The sequence below is a fragment of the Galendromus occidentalis genome, unplaced genomic scaffold (assembly GCF_000255335.2).
Source record: "Galendromus occidentalis unplaced genomic scaffold, Mocc_1.1 scf7180000075612, whole genome shotgun sequence".
NCBI classification, from domain to species: Eukaryota; Metazoa; Arthropoda; class Arachnida; order Mesostigmata; family Phytoseiidae; genus Galendromus; species Galendromus occidentalis.
In genome coordinates, this window is record NW_003803602.1 from 2,053,964 (window position 1) to 2,078,057 (window position 24,094).

At 51.8% G+C, this 24,094-nt stretch overlaps 2 protein-coding genes across 2 annotated transcripts in view; both read left to right on the forward strand.

The window, feature by feature from the left end:
* The window catches only part of onecut (homeobox protein onecut), a 42,795-nt gene extending 29,569 nt beyond the window's left edge, over positions 1 to 13,226 (forward strand). The window contains exons 6-9 of the mRNA XM_003737825.3: positions 1,841 to 1,949; positions 11,700 to 11,728; positions 11,871 to 12,064; positions 13,110 to 13,226. Of these exons, the coding sequence (XP_003737873.1) occupies positions 1,841 to 1,949; positions 11,700 to 11,728; positions 11,871 to 12,064; positions 13,110 to 13,226 (449 nt within the window). The remainder of the gene's footprint in view (positions 1 to 1,840; positions 1,950 to 11,699; positions 11,729 to 11,870; positions 12,065 to 13,109) is intronic.
* Positions 13,227 to 21,639: 8,413 nt separating this feature from the next.
* Nelf-E (negative elongation factor E) lies at positions 21,640 to 23,329 on the forward strand. The gene is made up of 6 exons (XM_003737826.1): positions 21,640 to 21,729; positions 22,002 to 22,095; positions 22,291 to 22,435; positions 22,561 to 22,736; positions 22,876 to 23,045; positions 23,150 to 23,329. Exons 1-6 carry the CDS (start codon positions 21,640 to 21,642, stop codon positions 23,267 to 23,269), a joined length of 795 nt encoding a protein of 264 aa, XP_003737874.1. The 3' UTR covers positions 23,270 to 23,329.
* The last annotated feature ends 765 nt before the right edge of the window (positions 23,330 to 24,094 follow it).

Consider the following 24,094-nt stretch of genomic DNA (forward strand, 5'->3'; position numbering starts at 1 on the left):
TGCCATCTTGCTGCTCAGTCGGCGGCGGCGCAAGCTGGAGATGAGGAGGAACTCGAGTAGATTCGTTGCTTCTCCGTTCGGCGACGCAAGGAGCAAAACAAGGTTCCGCTACAATGAGAGCTCAGCTTGGTCGAGCTCAACGATGATTGAGATGCTGCCGTCAGTGAAGGAGGAGAAGAAGACGACGACGACTCCTACGACAGCAGCTGATGAGAACTTGCCCGAGGACACGCGTCTGTTAACAGAGGCTGTAACATAGCCGAACTCACACCGGCAGGCACACGCATTTCTACATCCATAAGAGCATAAGCTTGTGGAGATAACGAGCCCTTCGCGGTCAGTCGCAAATGACCGAACGAAGTGAGCTGCTCGTGACGACGGTGCGGCAATGCTGAGCGACCGAGCAGACATCCAACAAACAACAAACATTTCCGCGAATCACGTCCTGGCAGCCGCGTGTCGTCGTTTGCGAAGCTGAATGGCTTCGACCATCCATTTGCGCTACGATTAGATCGCCTCTCGAGCAAACTCGACCCCGGAGGTATCCGAACCCGCGATCCCGTTCCTGGAAACACGACGGGCTCCTCCGAACGGGCCTCGCCGCTCCCAAAAGTGAATCGATCCGCAATTCACCGAAAATACGCAAATACCCGAAAATGCGCAACTTACCAAAAATGCGCAACTTACCGAAAACATGCAACTTAACGAAAATACGCAACTCACCAAAAATAAGCAACTTCCCGAAAATATGCAACCCACCGAAAATGCGCAACTTACCGAAAATATGCAACCCACCGAAAATGCGCAACTTCTCGAACTTTCTCCTCACGCTCGTGATCGACCACGGAGCCGTGAGGAACGTGCATCCTGCTGAAGAAGCTATCGTCTGATTGTTTCCGGGGTCGCCGTTTAAGCGCCACGGAATGGTTCAGGCGCGAGAAAGACTATCTGAATCCGATAACAAGCACAGAAAGCGAGCCCCTCTCGCCGGCGGTTCGAATGATGGCGACGACCGTTGCGGCTGCGACTGGCGTCATCATCGTCATCGAGTTCCCTTGTGATCAATCATTTCGATTTTGCTGCTGCTGCTGCCGCTCCGTGTTCTCCTTTTCTTCATCTCCCCTTATAAAATACATTCCCCGTTAATCCAGTAAACCGATATAACGGAGGAGGGACGTTTGCCCGCCCGCTGCCGCCACCACCACCACTATCGCCATCGGCATCAGTCTTCAATGGTGGTCGGATTGAAGCATATTCGCCTCGCTGGTCGTCGTTGCTGGCCCGACTCAGGGCTCATTCACTTACGTTCGAGAGCCTCACGCGGAGCTCGACTCGAGTCTGTGAGCCGTCTGTGACTGGAAAGGTGTTCTCCGAGGAGGAACCAATGACGGCGAAGACTAAGAAAGGTGACCGCGGTCGCCCTCGGGAAAACAGCTCGGCAAGCTGCTTCAGACGTCGTGAATCTGGTGAAGTGAAACTGGACCTTCGAGGAACGTCATTCCCCGGGAGGCAGCCTCGTAAGTTGTGACGGAAATTCAAGAGCTGGAACGTCGCCTCTTACTCCACCGAGTGACCCGGGAGCCGAAGAAGGCACGGATACCCGACGAACAAGAACCCCATCGACGAAAATCGCCGCTTTGTCAACGAGAGAGTGTCGTCCGGCAGAACCAGGGCAGAAGACGAGTGAGAGTTGGCAGCGACCCGCGTACATTGATTGATTGACTAGCGATCAATTGATCGATTGATGTCGAGTTTCTCAAGGGAGGCTGCAAGGCTGGCTGAGTGGTTGGAAGCTTGGCTGAAGAGTTCGTTGCTCAATTTTGGCCATTTGTTGTTGCAGAACGGGTCGGAAGTTGCGCCGAGTTAAAATCTTGTGGCTCGTACCACCCGTTGGGAGCCGCAGCGGCTGCCGCCCAGAGTCAACGAATTCGGCGTCCCTTCTTTCCTCAGTGAGTTCTTCACCAGCAGAATTTCTTCAAGCTGCCAGAATAATTGGAGACGGAGTTTTGGGACTTTCATCTCCCAAGGGTGACCACCATCGAGGAATAAGACTGTTCGAGAATACTTTTGGATCCGGATCCCTCAGCTCAGAGACTCCCACGACTTTGCGTCAAAAACTCGCTGAGAAATCCCAGGCGTCAATTATTCCAGCAAATCGCCCAGGAGTTCCGGATTCCAAAACTCGGGATCTCCGAGGAGCCCAAGCCCAAACTTAAATTCTCCATCATCCCTCATGTCAATGGATCTGATAATTTTCCGAGGAGAAGCGCAGTGTTCTCGTTCAGCACATTTCTGGAGCTCTACATGCAGGACGTTGTCCACGAGGACGCGGCCTGCGAGTGAGGACCCGAGCTTGCCTTGCCAGCGTCGTCGTCGGGCCGGTCCTGCAATAGGGCCCCGGGAACGCGGCACGTTTTATCTCTGTACGGATGTTGTCGACCAATGACGTCGGTCGGTCCCTTTCCCCGAGCCACGATTGGCGGCAACGATTTCCGAAGTCTGTCGGGCGAGGACTGGGTTGGTCCCATAGTGTTCTTCGGTTGGGGTTGGTTGGTCGGTCGACGCCGCTTCGGTGCCGCTTGGAACAGACATGGGACGGAACGAACTGATGGATAAATGGAAGCAACGTAGGAAAAGCATCTCCCTCTCTTTACGTTCTCCTCGGTCCTCCTCCTTCGACAGGCAAGCTCCTGAAGTGAGCAGAAGAGAGCCTCACCGGTCGATGGCTCTACTATTAGGAGCAGCAGTAGCTCGCCCCCCCCTGTCCCGCATTCTCCCGCGGAGCCCCCCTGCTTTCGGGGCCCGGCGTTCCCCGTTTTGTGTTTCCCCCGCTACATTCTGCCCGTCCCTTGTCCTCTGTCTCTTTCGTTCGTCCACCCGAGACGAACTGACGGCTGCATTCCTCTCTCTAGTCGGCGGCTTCCTTTCGATTCGTGTGTGTGTGTGAGTGTGCGGACGACGGATCGATAGAAAGTTTTCCGATATCTTTCCGATAATTCGTTTCGTTGCTCTCTCCCTCTCCTATGGTTTCTTCTCCAGCCGCTTTCCTTTCTTTCCTCACCGTTCCTCCTGCTCCCCGTCGCCTTCGCTGGTACTTGCCCGTATCCCCCGCCTGGCCGTCCCGCCAGACCCATCTGCCCCGATGCCGCCGTCGCCGGTATTGGAAATGCGGGTCGCTGGCTTCTTCGCCGCTTCTGTCGACTCCGTGGAAAGCGGAGAAGGAGACTACGAGCGTGAATTTTCGCTCACCGGTTACCTCCGGCCCCATCTCTCGACCATCTTGTTTTCCTTATGCATTCCCTTCCTACCTTTGAATTCGATTCCTCTCCCCGCTCAGCGTACCGGTCGCGCAGTGAAGCCCGGGAACGAAGCCTCAGGGTCGGCTCGAAGCGGTCCGGACCTAGGGTCACGAACGGGAGAGGATGCGCTCATGAGTCCGAAACCGTGTTCGTGATTTTGACTTGGAACTGAAGCCTTTCCATGTCGAGAACTCACTCGGCTCATGGCGGCGCGCTCTTCGGGGCATCACGCCCGTCGAGGCAGACCGTGCATGGTATATCGAGTAAGCGACTCTGGGATCGATAAATCTATTTCGGATGCAGAATCGCGACCGCAGAGAGCCGATGCGAGGTCGATCTAGGCGGAAACATTGCATCGATTCGGAATGACCGATCCCGCCATGGGTAGAGCAAATACGAACGAACGTCGCGGTACTTGCTCTGTTGGTTCATTGCCATGAGCGAGAGTCTGGATGAATACGCTCTCGATGCGATCCGAGATTTTCTCGCGGAGCCGCTCGCTCATTCGCAAGCCCACCCAGCGATGTAGGCCAGATTCCGCGGAGTTTGGGCGGACTCGAGTGAGTTTCTTTCGATTACGAGATGAAAATCGATGAAAAAAGGAACTGCGGCCTTCTACGCTCCACTAAGTAATATTAATGCGCTCGTCTCGAACGAGTTGCTACAAAGGGTGCGAATGGCGGCTCCAGCACCTCTATATGGTCGGCAGACGCCAGCTCGTGGCCGCGATAAATGATTTATAGTCCATGCTTGGTCGTGCAATGCGTGGATGTTGTCGAGCAACACGTTGTGACTTCCGTTCGCTCATCAGTGTCGCGTCTTTCGGTCGATCCTTCGAGCACTCCACATTCGGAGGAAAATCTGACACCGAAGGCTCCCCGAAGCAGTTTTCCCTCTTCGAACGAGCGGACGGAAACTCGCCCTCATACCAAATCATTCCTTCCCCATACGTGGTCGGAGCCCATATTGAGCTTCTTTGGCGGAGAGAACAAAATCGACGAACGCGTGAAACAGCAGGGAAATTAAGAAGTATCGCTAGTTGCCTCGCCCGCTTCAGTCGATCCACAGCCGCTCCCGCAGCGAAGCATGAGGGTTTTCCATGATTTTTTTGTTTCATGGAGCGGCGATTGAATCAGTTAACGAAGCTGGAGCGGCGGCCGTGCCGAGGCGGCGAGCGAAACCACAACGGGAATTCAGTTCTCATCCAATTATGGAACTGCTGCTGCTGCTCTTTCTCTGGGGATCGGCAGTGGCTTCCTCACTCAGACACCGGCACTCGCCTGCTTATACACCGGGAGGAATCCTCGGTCCCAGACACGATCAGAAAGATGAGGTGGCATATCGTTCTCCTCGTCGTATTCGTAGTTGCCTCTTTAGTTTCTATCCATCCCGCCTGCGTTCCTTCAATCCTCCAGTCTAACAAGTGTCACCTAAGGCGTCGTGCAAATTGAGTTATTCTATCGCTAATTAACCCTCGACATCTGAAGCACATAGTCGTACGCGCTCTCCCACACGAATACACCTCGTGCCGCCCGCGATCTGGGCTCCTGCTGTCGAACTCGTTCCACTCCTCGCGAGCGAACTTCGTCTCGTAGAAGCTCTTGAGATTCGATAAAAGGCGTTCTTTTCGCTTTAATTGAAGAGCTCTGTCCTACCGACAGTCACGCTGCGGGCACGCTCCCTTGTTGATAGGAGTCCTCATTCGCCGACTCCTCATTCCTAATGGAAAGATTTTCCGGGAAGCCAGCGCGACGCTAACCCCTTCCCCCCTTCCTCCGCACTCCAGACTTCTATCCCTGCTTACGCGGAGGAATCTTCCTCGGTCGATTCGTACGAATTCGCGGGAGAACCAGCCGACTATACAGCCTGGCGGACGGGGGCATCCACTGGCGGTTCAATCGTACCATTGTCTGACTCTCGCTCTGCTATTAACCCTCTACCGGGAGAATGATTCTACTCCATAGAGCTGCCCTTTGAATACAGTCGATGAGCCCCAAAACAAAAGAGTTCACACTAAGAGGCCTCCTGCTTCCCTGCTCGCCGTAGCCGCCTCTATTCGACCTCGGTTCGTTACCTCGTATATTTTTTCCTTCTCGTCAGAGCCAGGAGCTGCAGTAGATGGAAACGAAACCGATGAGCTGGGGCGACATAAAATCCACCGGCGGAGAGCATGGAATTGGCTGTATCCGCAAACGGGCATTGTTAAGTCCGGCCTATTACGCTCGGTCCCCAGCTCGATAGGTATCCTGGGCTGTAGGGCGCTGCTCTCGCAACAAACGAATAGAGGTCGTGGCCGCAATGCTCACAGCGGTTCAGCTCGGCTAATATCAACAGTAGTCGGCAACAGCACAAGCGTCGCTGCGAGGGCAAGCAGTGTAGCCGCGAGGACACGGAAGAAGATGAGAACAACAACAAGCCAAAGGATTAAGAGCGTGGGGAGTCACCCACCCATCCACTCCCTCCTGTCGTGGCACGGGATGCAGACGATTAGAGGGAAAACACCGCAGAGGATCGCGGGAACAAGCTAATACAAATGCTAGTCAACATTGACTGCCGCGCAGAGCATCCACCCCGGCAACTGTTGCACTTCACCCCTTGACTTTAATGACAAAACAAACAACTTTGGACTCGGCTCACTCTCAATTTCGGTCGAGCACCCTCTGTCAAGATGCCCGAACCCCCCCTCCCCCCTCCCTCCCAGGGATGGGGGAGAGCGACCCTGGGTCGGCGTTCGGCGAGAGGGGGATAGGGGGTGGCATTTTGCATCAAAGTACATTCGGCGAGCGAGAGAGTAATCCACTGAGGGCTATCCGAATTATCTTCGGAATTAACACACCAGCTAATAAAAAACGATCATCGCTTCAGTTAATTTTCCCCGGATGGGGGAGGCGCTGGGATTTTTCTCCCGTATTCTTGGAGAGAAAGCGGAATCAAAACTTTCCGCGGACGAACACGAAAAGTCCGAGAATTTCGACTGCGCTCCATCGTACGGCAGGAGGTCAATGGATGTCTTTCAGCCCTCCGAGCCAGCCCTTTGCTTCCTTCAGGAGCTCTAAGTAGCTGCTTTTAGGCCATGCTGTTAGATTTCGAATGGATTCCGACATCGATGTATCTCAGTGTCGAAGATTGATAATTCCATTGAAAGGTCGCAATTCTCGCATCCCCTAACTATGTGTCTCTAATGCCATGTGCGTACAGCCGACGAGGCTCCGGTGGTGGCGGCTCTCAGGGTACGAGCTTCGAAATCCCCAAACGACTCTTACGGCGAAACGAGCTCTGAATACATAGACGACGTCGTAGTGATTTGCCTCGGTTATATTCGGGACAGAGGGCACCGCTTGTCACGCGGTAGTGTGCTCGGATCTGCGCTGACGCGACAAGTTTAGCCTCTTATGGCGAAATAATGGTTTTCGGCTAAAAGACAACTTTTTCTCTCGGCTAACAAAGTTTTACCGCGTCTGTTAGAACAAGAGTACGGTGGGAATTATGGCCCTCGATGGGGGTGGTGGTAGTCGACCTCGCCGCTATCGTCGTTGTCGCGGATCGGCTGCATCCATCTGTAGGTGCCTCGACGATCTGTCTCATCCTCGGTCCTCCCGCTGCTGGCCCAGTCAGTCAGTCGGTCGGTCGGTCGGCCGTTCGATTGCGAATGGGGGCAAGCGAGACTTCGTTAAGAGTTGCCTCACGGCGGGCGCTAGCAAATCACAACGGAGGAGATCTCTGATCCAAGGTTCCCTAGTTAATACCTCTCCCGCTTCGGTTCCTTGAGCTGTCTTCAGCTCGTCTGTATTTCCGTCTACGAGGGCGGCTGCGAGCGAGCGGGACAGACTGTCTGTTTGCAGAAAGTCCTTCCCGTGTTGTTGATCTTTGAACCGCGTGGCGGTGGTGGTGGTAGTCCGTGGTTGGACTCCGAAATTTCTCATCTACGGCGAGCGTTGCCCCTGGCGCCTGAGGCTGATGATGATTGCTTGATGAACGTTCGACAATGAGAGCGCACGAGAGACGAACTGGCCGCAGAAATGTGGATGAGTTGACTGATTGAAACAAAAAGCTGCAGTTGACATGTGACGAATGAACGGCAAGAAGAATGGATCAAAGCGAGATGAATAATGGATAGAGTTTTCCCGTCTATCATCGATAGAGCTCATTGTGTCGACTGAATATCCCTATTCATAATCTCTCGATTAAGTTCTCGAGCGGCACGCTTGGCGAAGGAAAAACGCAGAGAGCTCCATTTTCTCGACAGGACCCGAGACTGGAGCGATGGCGAGCGGTTGATTTTTCAAGAGTTCGTTGTCGATCTCCAAGTAGAGTACAAATCAAGAGCGAATCCATTTATAAGTCTTTCGCGAGCATCGAGTGCCGCGCCGCGTCTGCCGATTTAGACTTTGTTCTGGGCTCACCCCTACGAGAATCTTACCTCTTCATCCGAAAAATCTCTGAGCCTCCACAACCCGAGCGCGACCCCCTCCCCCTCCTCATATTGGGCTGCTGCTACTGCTGTTCTGAAGCTACTGTCAGGGTCAATTTGCGCGGTGTGTCTCTTTTGGCAGAGCTGAAATTGGTGCATATGAGAGTGAAGATAGAGCTTTTAAGAGCTGAACAATTAGACAATCCGCTCAATCAGAGCTTTGTGGACAGTGGTGATGACAGTTTTGGAAACGAGAAATATTTCCAGCGACTCCCTCGCTCCGCGGGACCCCTGCGCAGTTACGTCGGTATCGTGCGATCGCGGGGACGGAATGCGGGCACAGTCGTGCTAGGCATCAGTTGTTTGCAGGCGGCGCACGTCTATCGCGCAGACGATCTCACTTGTGGAGCATCCTCGTGATGAATTGGCTCCTCGGAACATTTTCTATTCGCTCGCTCGACTTCAACTCTCTCGTGCGTGCTTGAATATTGAAAAGTTGCTAACACTGAAACTCTTTCTCCTCATTGAACTTCCACTCATTCGCTGGTCGCCGTTTGGCCGGTCGGTGGAGCGGTGCTCGTTCGCTCGTTTCGCTACAGTGGTTGAACTCGAGGCATGCGATGAGGAATATCTGCGCTTCTTTTTTGCGAATGTCTGCATATCGCCGGGTTGAGCGGTCGGCGATAGATAAGTAACTGATGAGCTTTTCAATCACGAGCTCTCTTTTCCCCATTTTTTGTTTCGAAGTAAACAACCGCTACTGGGTAGAAACTTCCCGCACCAAGGTGAGAGGCAGGAGAGAGCGAGGTAGTCCGGATAGAGAGCGGAACGTTCCGGGGCTTTTGGCCTCGGGGTCCGGCAGCGCGCTACGCCTAGCCACGCATCGCATCCCGAGAGCCAACTCTATTCTCCTGGCCCGCGATATGGCCCGGGCTCAGAATCCGGGCTAATCCACGAAGCGTATATCCTCGCTCGTGACTCGTGAGTGAGCCGGAGAATCTGTCCTCTGATAATTCTCCAGTTTCTCAAGATTCCCAACCGTTCTGTCTTCGCCACCGGATTCGTAGTGGAGGAGAGCTCAGGGACTTCATCGACTTAAGGCTACGAGTGGCAAACGTCAGGGGAGAAAAAATAATCGAACGAGTATCCTGCTTGAGGATTCCAACGGAGACCGCGGAATGATTCGTTTTATTGTGCTCGTTTTGTACTCGCTAGAGATCACAAGGACTCTCTCGCAGGCTGTTGCTGTTCTCAGTGTTGCGAATCGATGCCGATCAGCCGATACAATCTATCGCTCTGTGGATTTTCGGTTCGCAGATCGGGGCCGGTTCAGAGATCACGCTCGCAACGATTACATTACTCGGGCTTGAATCGAAGTTCTTTCGATGGTGAGCTACTTCCCCGTCCCCGAATCACTGCGATTGTTCTTGAAGCGCCGCAAAAGCTTCCATCATCTTTTTCGGGGACATATAATGCTTAGCGACATAGGTCTTGGCGATGACTTCATTTTTCGTGACGCTGGGGCGAGGCTCCACGATATGCTTCTTGTTTTTGAATCGCCGGATCTTCAAGAACCTCGCGAGGATGCCCGTTACGTAGGCATCTTCAAAGTACAAGAACGGAACCGACGCTGCTGCGGAGCTCATAGGCCTCACGAATTTCATTGGAATCACGTAGAAACATCCAGCAAGGTAGGCGGGGTAGACGTTCTCGGCGAATTCCTTCCTCGATATGAACCATTTGTGGTTTCGCTTCCGTATCGGTTTCGATCCGACTTGGAGCGCACCGTATAGTCCGCGATCTCTGTCTCTCGAGATCGCATCGAGGCTTTCGGGGAGATTCCGAGCGTTGATGAATGTGTCATCGTCGGCCTTGATGAAATATTTGAGATTGGGCCATCGATTCTCGTCGATGAAGCGGAGCATCAGCACCGACTTCAGCGTGAGATTTTTGTACGAGTCGACGAAGTCGTATTGCACTATATCGTCGTATTTCTCCGCTTCCTCCGCCAGGGAGTTCTGGTGCGCGGAATCGATGCCCGAGAAAAAAATTACGCGATTCGAAGCATCCGAGCCCCAGGTCTCGCGAATGGCTTGCCGTCGATCTCGATACTTGGCTGCCGAAGACACAGAGATTACAACGAGTTCCGTGAAGTGACAACTTCGGTTCCGACACTGTTTGGGCTGGAGCACGACACTGTAGTTGGTATTCCAAACCTCGTTCCTGGACGCATTATTGAATCCAGGATTGGCGGGTTGCTTCTTCACATCTGATTCCAATGGACCTAGGCTGGTGATCTCATTGTCATCTGCGTAATCGTACTCCTTCAATTTGTCTAGCCGGCACGAAAGTGGTCCCAACAACTGCACGAACATAAGGAACACCGCGACAAAGATCAGAGCCGCGAGCACTATACGCGCTGACGAACATGCGGAAAGTCTGCAATGCGGGACGCAGATATGACGAACTTTGATCATCGTCCCCGAACATCTGGGCCTGTAGTCCACGTCTCGAGCTCAGATAGTTGGTGCGAAAACGAGCGCAGCAACCGAGTTGGTTTCGGCTTGCACAGGCAACACGGCCTCTCTCATGGGGACGTTGAATGCGCCGTCATCAAATGCCAACATTGCAGCTCCGTAAATGCCGCTCCGTCTCAGAGAGCAGTGCCCGTCCGAGACTCGTGGCACTCGGTTCCTCGTCCCGTGCTTCTCTAATGAGCGAACAGGTTGGCTCTTCGGAACTCCGCGCGTGCTGTGGGTTTCGAGCTGGTCGTGCCGAAAGTATCGCGCGGCAGACTCGTACACGGACAGGTGGCCGATGGCATATCGTCATGGAAACAGCCAAAATAGCAGCAGAGTAAAGGGGGTTCGAAGAGCGAAATTGATTTGCACGCTCCACGCTATGACGTCCCGGTAAGCGAATAAACAACTGCAGCCTATTAGGCATGACGACACTAATCAATGGTCGCCACTTCTTGAAATTGCCAGCGCCAGCGTCCACCGCGAGGTGACTGCTAAGCCTTTAGGCTCTCATCGTGGAACGGGATTATCGATCCATCAATTGCCTTGATGTGGATTGTTCTGTTGCGTTGGTCGCCTCTTCTGCATACGCGGAGCTCCTGAGTTGCAGAGGATCGATACGAAGCGATGTTGCTCCTCATAAGGAACCAACTCGACGTTTGAGCAGCTATACTCGCTCTTCCCATTGTTTTAGCTCCCAGTCCGTCACCATTGGCTGACTTTATGGGCCTTTGTGTGACCTGCATCCTTGAACGATAATAGAAAGCCATTGCCTGAAGCCCACTGTGGACTCAGCTCGCGAATGCATCTCCCATTTGGCGGAGAGCCGACAAAACCCACAAGGTATCGCTGAAGTTCGCGACCGTACGGAATCTCGACGACTCTCCATTGACGGTGACCGCTGATCTAAAAAAATAAGAAAATATAATCACCTCATTAGAATAATTGTGCCGAACGAGCCCGGAGAATCAACGCAACGGGTTCCTCAATGGCAAGAATCTATGATTTCTCATGACTGATGACAGTCGGAGAAGAATTCCGAACTTGTATTGTTATAGTCCGACCGGCAACATCTTCATTAGATTAGGGTTCTGCTTCTCTTTTGGAAGAATATAAATGGCGTGCATATATTGAAAACAACTGAATTCGGCTCGGCTCTAAACTACCTGAGCCTCATGGCTCACGATTGTGAATATCGATCAGATGTCGTGAGTTGCTCGAGGGCTTGCCCACGGGCGCGTGTGCCGACTCCGTCGACGGGGGAAGATCAGAAATGAAACTCTGTGGGGACGTTGCTAGCGGAGAGAAGCTTTGGCCTAAATACAATTTCCTGAAAATAATACACTCTTCGATGTCTTTTTCGCGGAACTTCTCACCGCGATCCGGAGCATCGCCGGAATGATTCTCTGGCGATTCCGGGCTGCGAGCAGAAGGCATTGATGAGCTAACGAGTTTTTTTTCTCATTGCAGCGTGCAAACGGAAAGAGGACAATCAGTCGGTGGGTCCAGTGCCGCCGCCGCCGCAGCCGCCTGGTTCGGCAATCGTGGCCCCCACCCACTTGAGCGCAGCCTCGAAAAGTCAGAACCAGACGAAGAAACCCCGCCTGGTATTTACCGACCTTCAGCGACGTACTCTGCAAGCTATTTTTAAGGAGACTAAGCGGCCCTCGAAGGAAATGCAGATCGCCATCTCGCAGCAGCTTGGGCTTGAACTCAGCACCGTGGGTAACTTCTTCATGAACGCCAGACGCCGCTCGCAGGACAAGTGGTTGGACGACTCGGAGCAGCAACTGAAGAGGGATAGACAGACGCAGGATCAACAAAGCCAGCAAGGGGTAGGAGCACACCATGGCAAAAGTCCAGGACTCCACCACAGCAGCAGCAATCACCTCTCTCAAGGCCCCGTCGTAAGTCTTTCTCTGTCTGCAATCGCGCTGCCTCTGAGTACGATCGCCAACCTCAGTAGCCTCAACATCAGCATTGCCCAAATACAGGGCGCAGCTACGAGTCCTAGCTTGCCTTCTCCCACGACGACGTGCAATTCAAACGACTCAAACTCGTAGCCCACTACAAATCGAACTCTCAATCAGGGACTTCTTTTCTCGAAGAATATCCTCCGACGTCTTCCGAGAAACTACTCTCGCGAAATCTTCCTCCTCCTCCTCCTCGTTCACCTCCTCCTCTTCTCGAATTCGTCATGCGCACTCTGTTGTCGAAGCCCAAACTCCGATATCGACCTCTATTTCCATCTTTCCCTACTTGGAGGAGATCAAATCGACCGAACGTCTCGCACCACTTGACAGAAAAACGCACCTCCGACAAACGATGCTACGGTACCGAAAAGTCGACTTCGGAAACAGAACTCCCAAGAAAATTCGTGATTCATCAAAAATTACTGAAGCTCGAATAGGGTAGAAGATCATGACGGTTCCCCTATTCTGCTTTGCTCGAAACCGAAATTGTAATTTCTGGCTGCTATCTGCGACCGTCGCGTCGTTTTTCTCTCTGGGGAGAATAGAAAATGATCTAAATCACAAACTAATCGAACCTATCGAGATATCACCCGCTTAGCTCATCGAGAAGTCGACATCGAGGTGGCACTGCACATTGATCTCTTCGCGAAACACCCTATCTTTTCTGATCCCTGACTCTGATGAGCTTCCATCGCGGAATCGCCGATCGCTCTCATTTATGACGATCCTGCGTATGGGCCGAATTGTTTACGGTCACTATGCGGCAGACAGTATCGGCAATCAGAGACAGATTGAGAGGTCGTACACGAGACTGAGAGGGTCCGATCATACCGTATGATGATGATATCAGCATATATAGCTCGATAAGTCCAAGGATTAACGTTGATTCTCGTTTCGAAAACAACAGGATCACGACGGAAGTCTCGGCCTGGAGGACGAGCTCATGCATGGTCGACATGCGATGAGTCACGGAATGCCGCAACATCATTTGCGGCACAACATCAACCAGTGGTCTCCTTGGTAGCTTTAAACAGACCAACTGCACCCTGAATCCCTCGATCCTGCGCGTGCCGCCCTTACCTGCCGCCACGCCATTAACTGACTTATGAAACGACAGACGAGGTGACGGACGGACGAATGGACGGACGTCGAGCTGGCCCCCACTCAGAAGAGACGCTATGGACGAACGAGTTGATGAATTCTTCTTTCATGGAACTAGAGATCCGCGGCGGGCCGGACTCATTATAGAAGGTTAATTGGCTTGGTCAAGGGCGGCGCAAGGTCGACTTGCGCAGTGTTGCCTCGATGTCCCATCTGCTCAGCGAGTGAGCGGTGAGAGAGAAAAAAAACTTTTCAGAAGTGAAGTATCTTCCACGACTGTTGCAGACGCAGCCCAGAAAGAGAAAAAAAAGAAGAAGAGAGGGAGAGAGAAAAAGGATTTTCCACCATTCGATGCCGTCAACCATGCCGCCTGACCGAGTGCAGTGGACTCGCGACCGTGCGGCGTCCGACGAGCAGCGATTCAGTGGGCTTGATGGCTAGATTGGAAGATCTGAGAAAAAAAAATTATGAACCAAGCGAATGCGAGAAACGAGAGAGAAAATCAAAGATTGAGAGGAAACGAAAGAACAAACAGCTGTATATGTTGTAGATGATGATGATGTGTTGCCGCCCTTCGAGGGGCTTTCTTGCCCAAATCTAGTCAAGTACGTCCTCGGTTGGAGGAGAGATTGCCATGGCTGCCGCTGTTTTCGCCGCCGAAATTCTCACAGTCAGCCGAATTGAACACCGACGACCGTAAATCAGTGAAGCTGCTTCTGAGTTCTGCATTGTCGGCGACAGAGCCGACTGCAATATCGGGAACTCATTGACGAGATCAAACATCGATCGATGTGATTCATGCTACGCCTGCGTCGTTCGTCGTGAGGTGAGTAAATCGGCGCGCAGTGACTACTTCTTCGTCCACTTTCGATGAGTTGACCCGTGGAAAAATAGAGCGAGACAGAAGGAATCAGACAGAACGACGTGAGTCTCCAAGATTGAGTACATTCTTGAGTTCCTCCGGACTGAACGACCGCACCCGAGCTTGCTACCCGAGCCAGTTTGAAAACGAAGAGACAGACAGAAAGATTCTCCGAGTTGAGCGTCGACGCTCAAAATATCCCCCGCGCACAGCGGGATGTTAAAAGATCTCTTGACAAGTTAGGTATGTGCGATGAAAATTTCCATCGATTTTGAAGCCCGATTATTATCGTTCAAACGAATATGAATGGATCGGCGCTGATGAGGATATGACGGATTCGGACGCGGTTGCGTTAGAACCGAAGGAATGTTCCTCTCGGTCTTTTCTTCGCTGAATGAATTCCGGCGAATCAGCCCGAAAATCCCTATGGTCCTCTGAGTTTGCACCCCGATGGAGTTCGGGCTGTTTTGGTTTGGTCAGCGCTTGTAACCCCAGCTCGCCCTGCCTGCCTCCATCTATCCGATCGTTCATCCGGTCATGAAGTCAATGGGCTAAATTAGCTGTTCGTTGAGCTCGGAAGTTTGTTCGGAGACGGGGCCAGCCGGTGTCTTTTTCTCATCCCTCCTCGCGCTCAATCCTGCTGCAGGAAGGCATGGTCGCAACTTCTCTTCCTCCAAAGTGACTCGGAAGAGATTAATTAATAAACCGAGTAAAAGTAAAATCAGGACGATCAGGATGGGAGCGGCAGGAGTGGAGAAAGAGAGAAATAGTGAGAGAGGGATAGGCAATCGGCGCGAGAGGGAAGCAAATTCTTGCGCACTACAATTAAGCGAGCGAGCAAGCGAGCGAGCGAATGCTCGTGCACTCGATCCTGTCGCTCGCTTCCCGCAAGCAAGTCAAGCGGGCGACCCGTCGGGACGCTAGCGGGTCGCATGCGGGTAGTCGACCAGCACTACCAAAACAAGCGACACTTGACTTGTTTCTGCCTCTCACCGTCGAGCATCCGTAGCACCTTCGTCTCACCTTGCTTCACCCGTGTACTCGATACGGGTGATGAGTATCGAGGGAACTTCGCATGTCCTATTTAATCGACCACCATGAACCGGGCGCCCCCAAGTGGATCCTTGATCCCGCCCCCTCACTCACGGAAAAACGAAATTTCTTGCACATTTCTACGAGCACCCTCTCGAATAATTCGTGATTTGAGAGAGCGTCTTCTCGGTGCGCTCACATCAGACCGGCATGCCAATGCGGTCGTTAACCCTTTCTGTCTCGCTTATGGCACATCCCTTGAATTCCGAAAGCTAGACTGTCCCAGAGCAGGAAGCACTCAATCTGTCTGTCACTACGGAGCACTCACTCACCCAACGACGACGACAAGGACTCGACGCTCGAGAGAAGGCCTCTACATAATCGATTCGTAGCTGAGGTTTTCCTCCGTCCTCTCCCTCAACAAGTATCGATATCGTCCGAAGCAGCGAAAGCCGAATCAAGAAACTGATACCGGAAATCAGGTCATACCGAGAGAATATTAGCGTAACAATCGGAACCAGCGTGGATTTGACCTCATGATTCTATGAAATCGGAAAAAATGTTCGTCAATAATTCCTCTCTCCGCCCAACCGAGTGACGCTAAAATACGCAGTTTGCGGCCCAGTTGAGCACGGTGTGACAGTTTGCCTCCATCGTCGAGATCTGCACTGACATTTTTGCATCAGACACCACCACAGTAAAAATGACGACGTCGACTCGTTTTCAAGGAGGTACTGGACTTGAGTTCCTCACAGTCGCCTCAACCTTCACTGAAGATGCAAGAGATGCTGCAACTGAAGCACAAAGCACCCGTGCAACATCCACAACCTGAGTACTGATCGTCGCAAGAAGGGAGGGGGGTCCATCGATATTATATTTGATGGATACACATCCATCGACGCATGGCCAACGCCTTAATTGGCGACTCGGATCGCCCCGTTTGCTGAAACCATCTTTCGTCGATGGAGCGCACCCGGCCGGAGTTATCGCTTGTCGATGAATCCCAGGGAGCCAACAAGAAAACTCCCGAGAGATCAAATGAATCTCATCATTGATCTGTACCATAGTGTAAATATCAGACATTGCGAATATCGATCTGAGGGATATGCAAAACAGAAGCTGCCGATTGATCATTGCTTGTTTTTGGTTCGAGGATAACATCGGCCCGAAGCTACTCCCGGACCCTTCTGGATCCGGGATCCAGCGTTCCTTATCCTTCTACGGTCGTAGAATCTGCTGGCGGCTCGTGTGGTCAGGCACACACTGATAGCAACCGAAAAGTTCCACGCCGACGAGAAGAGCTCGACCAAGGCTGAGAACTACGGCTAGATCCCAAAGAGAAGAAGCGAGGAAAGAGTAAGGAACAAGGGCTGCGCCAGCCACGATCCGCTCTAGCAGCAGAAAACAGATTTGTCGTTGATAGGAAACCCGGGCCGTATGGTGATAGTTCCACGGGGTGAACTGTTGCCTCGATTCCTGTACAAAGTGATGATTTCGTACTCCACGGATTAAGCAATAATGCACCTCACCACACAAACCTAAATAGCCCTCTTGCGTCGACTCCCGCCTACGAACCGCAGAATGCAAGCCGCACGTCGAGATGTGACTGGTGGAGAAGTCAGTGTTGAATAACACGCATTGAGTAGAACCGTTTTTGATTTTCCTGTTCCTGCCTCCATTTAGGGAAAAACTACGAACAACGACAACAGACTGAAAATCCATAAGAGTATGCAATGAAGTCCTTGAATAGGTATACCTACAGTAAAAGAAAAATCCGCGTAATCTGTACGTACAGCTCTTGTTAGTCTCGCCCGGCCCTACAATAGACCGCCCAGCTGTAGTTACGAGCTCCTAGATTGGACTGGCCAATGATCGAAAGCACGCTGACGGAAGAGGAAATATATCGCTTGCACTTCCGCGGCTTCGGCAGTTCCAGACAAGCAGCAGATCGTAGGAATATTCACATGCAAGGAGAGCGAGAAATGGAGGACAAACATCGAACGGCAATTGTTCCGACCGCCTCCTCTTTCTCTGTGGGCATTCGACGCCGTGGCGAGGATCAAGAGATTCACCGGTCATCCAATGTACATACAACGCCGGTGAGAAATGTAAATGCGGGAGACCTCCTCTGGAATAATAAGATACGATGATTATTATAATGATGATGATGACGCTGATGGTAATATTAAAATACCGAGCCCGACCCAACGTAATCAGAGACGTCATGTGGACGTCGAGTATCTAAGCGATTAGTAGTCAACCAATCCGAGATAAGTTGTGAGAAATCCGCTGATTCTAGAGGAACGCAGCGTTGAATTCGGTCTCTTTGAAATCGTGGCGACGTTCTCTCGACTCGAGACTTTGAAACCGAGGCGCTTCCTGACGCGGAACACCGAATCCTCCGCGGCACTCGTGGTTTCCTTCGGTTTGCGGGAAGCGACAGCGATCAGGGAATGACGATTCGGAATTCCGGCGATCACGCGGGACCACGGAAATCGTGGATCCATCCTCTCGGTCGGAACAGCGACGAAACATGGATATTGTTCTGCTTTGATTGCAACTGTACATTCTTCAGCAATAATCATTCGTCGATACGAGGACGAGCCCTTCAGAGAGCATTAGAGGGTGATCGCAGATATGGAATTCGGAAAATCTACGCAACCGTCTCCACAAGAGCTCGGTCGAGAGCATCTGTGCGAGACACTTGATCTCAAGAGTCCCGAGACGGGAATACGCGGACCGATGACTTGATTGACAAAATGAACAACCCTTGGATCGAAGAGTGAATAAATACGAACATTCAAAGTTGTGTGACAATATATGAATTTCTCGCGTCTTGAATCCGATGCCTCCGACCATCTGAGCTTTGCAGGAATCACTAGTCTTCTACGTCTCCTCCTGTCTCGGGGAGATCCTCTTGGAAACTCCTGATGTCCGTCAAGATAAATGTGGAGGAGAGAACTCACGGTCAGGCTGATCGACTCGAAATCAAGAGCCCAAGGGGCGACTCTTCGATCCGCCCATGAGCCGCGTGAGGGGGTGGATTGCGAGTCGCCCGGCTTCGCGTATATGTGCGAGAAGCATCCTCGAAGATACGGCTGTTTCGCATCATTTCGCCTTCTATTTCTCAACCAAATAAGGAGCTGCCAAAAATAAACAACACAACAAGCTTCTAGGCTGGCAGCATTTTTTTCTCCTGGCATCGTGTTGCCAGCCACGCCTTCATCTGAGCGCTATCTTTCCGCTCGGTCGCGTCCGTGCCGATACTCGGTCTTCTCTGATCTTGCGCTGGCAGAAAATGTGTGGTGACGAACCAAGGGAAGACCAGAGGAAGATAAAGAGAGGGAAATAAGGGAAAAAATATCGACAGCTCGCCAGAGCTTCTGTCTGCGGTAGCGAACATGCTCTGCCGACCAATTTTTTAGGGGATCGCCATAATTTCCTTCTTCGGAATGCGGAGCGTGACACCGCAGAGCATTCATTGGTATGTCTCTCCGCTAGATCCGCAATCCGAAGCTCCAGACTTCACGTGGGCTTTTGACGGCACAAATCAGAGACGCGTTGCCGACGGAAGCTTCATTCATTCGGACACGTCCGCATATTCGAGACACCGTTGGGGCGAAAAGGTTCCTCGAGTATATCATATTCTGGGATTCACACGGCGGCGGGGGAAACCGTGGGCGAGGAACCTTTGTTGATCATCCTTTGACGTAACGGTAAAGCTGGTTATGTGGCGGGCAGGCCCCTATGGGCGGGCACGCTTGTCTCTGCAAGCCCCACCTCCCGTGCCATTGGTCCTCTCGGGCCCTCCGCGAGCAGCACCTCCTGGCGGCTGCCCTCGGAAGCAGATGTCGCCTCGGCACACGAGGGAGTCTCTCTTGATAGCCGGCAGAAACTCGTTTCCTTTTTTTGTCCGCCTCCCTCTTTTCCGTTCCCCACCCGTTGTCTTGCGACACAATAAGAGGAAAATACTATCTCCACACATCCAGACTCCCACCCACACATAATGAAATTACCAACGTTAATGGCGGAGATACGCTCGACGACATCGACGGACAGATAGCACTCAGCAGCTCTTCATTGTGGCTTCACGATAAGTTTTTCCAAAAGGAAAGTCTTTTGTTCCAAGATTGCGCTGTGCGTCATATCGTTGAGTTTTTCTCGATTCAGCTGATTGCTCGCGAAGTCTCGTTCCATTAACGCACTGCTCGTCCCTTTTCCGTCGACGCACGCTCGCACCTGTGAGGCCATACGCGTACCCGCGGCTCTGCTCGATCGAAAGAGATGATATCCCTAAAGAAGAGATCTCGAATCCATCATTGATTCCAGCAACAGTGTTTCAGGACGTCATGCGCGGCGCTCCTTGGCCGATCCAGTAATCTAGCTATGAGACAGCCCGTCCGCGCTGCTCGCTTTAGAGAGTGTACAGTCGATGAGAATACTCCACGGACAAAAATTTCGCTTGAGAGATCAGATCGACGTGGCCGCTCATGGATCCGATTCCTTAGCGGATGGAACGAAATCTCGCGGAAGTTCTGTCTCGCGCGTCCCCCGGAACCTCGCGCTAGGCGGCCAATACGTTCCTTCCAGACTCCAGCCGAACCCTATCTCCGATCCCTGATCCGCGGAAGTATGAGAAAATCCGCGTTTCCAGGGTACCCCGAGAAATTGCGACTTCCAAGGCTCGCATGAGGGGAGGAATGCAGGCAGCGACGCGAATAGTCTCGACGACTCTGATCGAGCCAAACACCGTCCGAATCGCTCGAGGCTAACTTGACCAAAGTGGAGAATCAACGCACACACTGCACTGGACCGTAGTGCCGCTGCTGGTTAACAAACAGGAAGAGCTCTCGTAATCCCGAGTAAACACAGCTCGGGGTAAACTACACTCTGGGTTGAGAGGAAGGCGACCAGTATCCTATTCCGGGAGAGGAGTTTGCTTTCAAGTTTAAAGTTCAAAACTAAGGAGCGCGCTCTGTAGAGGAGCAACTGTCGCTCGCTTCCATTCTTGGAGTTGCGAGTCCAAATCCAATAAGGCGAAGGGCAACAGATAAATGGATTAAATTTTTTGAGAAGTCTATTTTCGAAGGACTAATGTCTTTTCAAATGAAACGATCAGAGATGTACGATCCATCACTGGAGTCCTCCCTTGGCGGTCCTTGATTTTCCGAGTACTACGAAACTACGCGCTCGCGAAATTTCAATTATTCCTTAATTCCGTTGACTGGCGATCCGAGAACTGCAGTCCTTCAATCGCGCGAATCCCCTCCAATCGAAGAACATTCGCCCGGCTGAGATGAACAACAACTGAATCATGATGATGCCCAACGCCTTACGCTCACGGACTTCACCTTGACATGGCTCACAAGAATTGCATGAGAAAGCTGTCGGACGACAGCGAGGGCTGGAAGTCAGTGGAAATGAACTGTTCTTTGACGTGCAAGTCAGCAAAGTGATTTTGTCGCTTGAACTTTTCGAGGTAGCGAAATGTGAGTCCATCATCAGTCCATCGTAGGTTTCGGATAATCGCGAAAAGAGAGAATACCGCAACACCGGGCAGGATATCGCCTCCAAGTTCCAAACAGAGATACGCCAGCACAATTGAATATAGGATCCTCCACAGATCTTTCCCGAGGAGACATCGCAGCGGGTCCATACCGGGGAGAGCTTCCAAGGTATTCTCCACCACCTCGACCAAGAATTTCACATACCATTCACGAGGCAGTTGAAAATAATGATGAAGCCTTCTCCTGCGGCATCGAACACAAGTCTCGGACCCTGTCAGAAGCTGCAATCGAGCACAACACAAGTGGGCTATGCAATCACAACTGAGTCGGACGAATATGTCTACATCTGACGAGCATCTGCAGTGAACGCAAGGCACTCTCAACGCTCTGGTTTCGGGAGGTCGCGCATTTTTCTTGCGTTGTCTTAGTTCCTCGACCAGGACGCGAGCTCGAACTTCTAATTCTAACGAACAGTCTTCCGAAGAGCGAGTCTCTCTATAACGAAGTCCCTGCGCTGGAGGGTCTGCAGCCTCAAGGAAATCTACAGGAACCTGACCTGAGGCCTGAGGGAACCCAGGCCTCAGAGGCGAGATTTAGAGGTTCATTTCGTCGTTGCGATCAATTCAACATCAGAGAGGTCTTCCAGGTATTCAGTAATAGTCGAGAGAATACATTATTCATTTTCCCTCCTCAAACGTGGAGTTTGCGAAAAGCCTTTCGGGATATATAGCTCTTGTTGCATTTTCTCCAAATGAGAGATCCGATTGGCAGCACTACCCTCGGCTCGTTGCGCAGACAGCCGCATCCAGGGCTCTTCGTGAGCGCGTTGACCAAGACCAAAACATCGCCGACAGCCGCTTTCTCTCTCGGTCGCCAAGAGTGTTGTTGTCAGTGGATGAGGCGAGAACCGCCAAAAACTGAAAATACCCCATAAAATGGGTTTCATTCATTTTCCAACACAATTGACGGAAGAAGAACAAGCCCTTAAGAGCAAGTACGCAAAACTCAAGAGGAAACGTAAACAGGTGAGTGGAGCGGATCTCGATTCGGATGATTAGTGATTTCTCCAGACTGCATTGTCGGATGACTACCGCCGCGGACTGCGTGGAGTAAGCAGAAAAGCGCAGGCATGTCCTTTCGGAGAGAGTCCCTGGATATACCAGCATGATGAGGAAGCATTAGGGAATTCATTCTTGAGGGAACTGGCGATTTATATAGCGAGCGGATCGTGTGGCGCCATTCTCCAGTGAAACATTCATGACAAGGTTCTTGACGGTGGCCAACTTGATGGTTGCAGCTGAAACCGCAGCCGAGTAAGGAGCAGGAGCAGAAGGAGCAAGCCGACAAAATCCTCGCGTCGATCGCGGCCAACAAACGCAAATCCCAAGAAGGTAAACAACGTCCCAATGATCATCAGATTCCGTCTGTCATCGGGAGCCGAAGTATTCGTTCGTTGAGTCCCCTCAATATGAATCATTCGAGTACACGGATCATCATCCGATCGTTGCATTTTGCGTCAATCAAATTTGCCCATTCCTAACTTCAGTCAGAGAGCTCCTTATTGATCGTATGGTCGGAACCCACAGGTGTCGCCAAACCTGACGCGAAGGAGCTCGCTAGGAAACTACTCAAGTCCGGAGCTATCAAACCGATAAAATCGGAACCGCAAGGGAAAACGGTATTCAAGAGGAGCAAGGGTGCTGAGCGTAAGCGTAACGGCTCCGAAGTCGGGTGAGTGATAACGCGCGTATGCGTCTTCTTCAACTTGAGATTTATGATCTGCGAGACGTTCGATTTTCGAAACGCTCACGACAGTCCTGGGCTCGAATGGCTGTCCTCATTGAAATCCTTCCCAGGTATCAACCCTTTGCCGAGCCGAGTGCCAAAGGCGATCCGCCGGCCTCTAAACTGGGCGCTTTGGATCAAGATGATCCCAAGCTGCATGCCGAGAAAGAGTTCAACGCCGAAAACTCGACCAGCACGACGCCCGTCGCCCCGCGTAGAGGAAACACCGTCTACATGAATGCTCAAGGTGACGTCATATCAACATTACACAGTATTCCATGAGGGATCCTAGAAAGTGACGGGGGAGTGAATTTCTTATCGAAGGCAGGAGGGAGGTCCCGTGTCGGGCAGAGATTCCGTTTCTGAAATTTGTGTTTGACTTGCAGGGATCACCGAGGCTCTGGTTCGCAAAGCCTGTTCTGCGCAAGGCAATATCCTCCACATATGCGTGGAAGAGAATAAAAGCTGTGCTTTCGTCACATTCGAAACATGTGAAGTCGCAGACAAGGTCATTCAAGCCTTAGACGGCAACTGCGTTGTGGGTCTCACATTCAAGGTGCGACATCCGAGATTGTTTTTCGTTCATGGTGCTACCATCTGTCGGCTCAAAAAGATTCGCCATGATTATTTTTCTGCTCATTCTCCGAAGCTTCATTTCAGGCTGCTCTAGCCCGACGTCAACCTCAGTTGCCCACGAGCGTGGTTCCTCCGCCGCCCCCTCAGAGTGCTTCTAAGGATGATCCGCGGGAACTCGTAATTTACGAAGAGAATCTGTTTTGATTCTGACATAGAGATCCGAGAGTGAGATAGCGCTGTGCAATGCGCATGTGTGTAGATATGGGAACCTGAAGCGTCATTAAACCATCGAGGAACAAGCTCATCGTACGCTCGTGATTCATCCAGATGACGAAGTCCGCACTTGGGCTAACTCTGCGAGCGAATCGTGATCGGGTAATTGATTGAGGCTTCTCGATCAAGTATATCTTGACGAGGAGGAAATTTCTCAATCTCGTCGTGGTTATGGGATGGTACCGAGTATCATCGAGAGTTGCGAGGCGCGTGTTCAGGATTTTCTCGCGTCCGGGGTGAAATTTCATCAAGAGCTCTGTTGGGTAGTTCTTGTCCTACTGCTCTTTTTGGGCAGGTCACTCGAGAAGTTCGGCATCTAGTATCGGGAAAACGCTTCAATCTAAATGTGATTGTGTCTTACCGCGCAGAAGACGTCGTTTCCACAATGGAATTGACAGACTTCTATAAAACATCAATGAGAAGGTTCTTCTCGGATAGCCGCGGGAGTGATATTTTCCGGGGGAATGGCAAAGCCTCTCTTCCCTGGGCGCGTTCCTGAGGGTTGCCTAACGAATGTCGGCCACCTACAACATCTGTGCACTCTATGCTGCGCTGATTGCTCTCCTGATGTGCGGACAGGGCTTTCAAATTTTGCATAAAGAAACTATTCATCATAGTTGCATGACGGTATCGACTGCCTTGCTTCGGCGAGGAGTCTAACACTTCTGAAAATTGAGTAATCATCAAGAGATCGATCTTTGAAAGATGGAATTATGGAATGGAGTTAGTTGAATATCAGAATCACGATGCTGGTGG

What these genes read in the sequence shown, in the direction of transcription:
- Nelf-E (XM_003737826.1), top strand. Translation starts at nt 21,640, where the DNA reads ATGGGTTTCATTCATTTTCCAACACAATTGACGGAAGAAGAACAAGCC. An exon ending in CAAACGCAAATCCCAAGAAG is followed by an intron (nt 22,096 to 22,290) that starts GTAAACAACGTC and finishes CGGAACCCACAG; the next exon opens with GTGTCGCCAAACCTGACGCG. An exon ending in CGTCTACATGAATGCTCAAG is followed by an intron (nt 22,737 to 22,875) that starts GTGACGTCATAT and finishes TTTGACTTGCAG; the next exon opens with GGATCACCGAGGCTCTGGTT.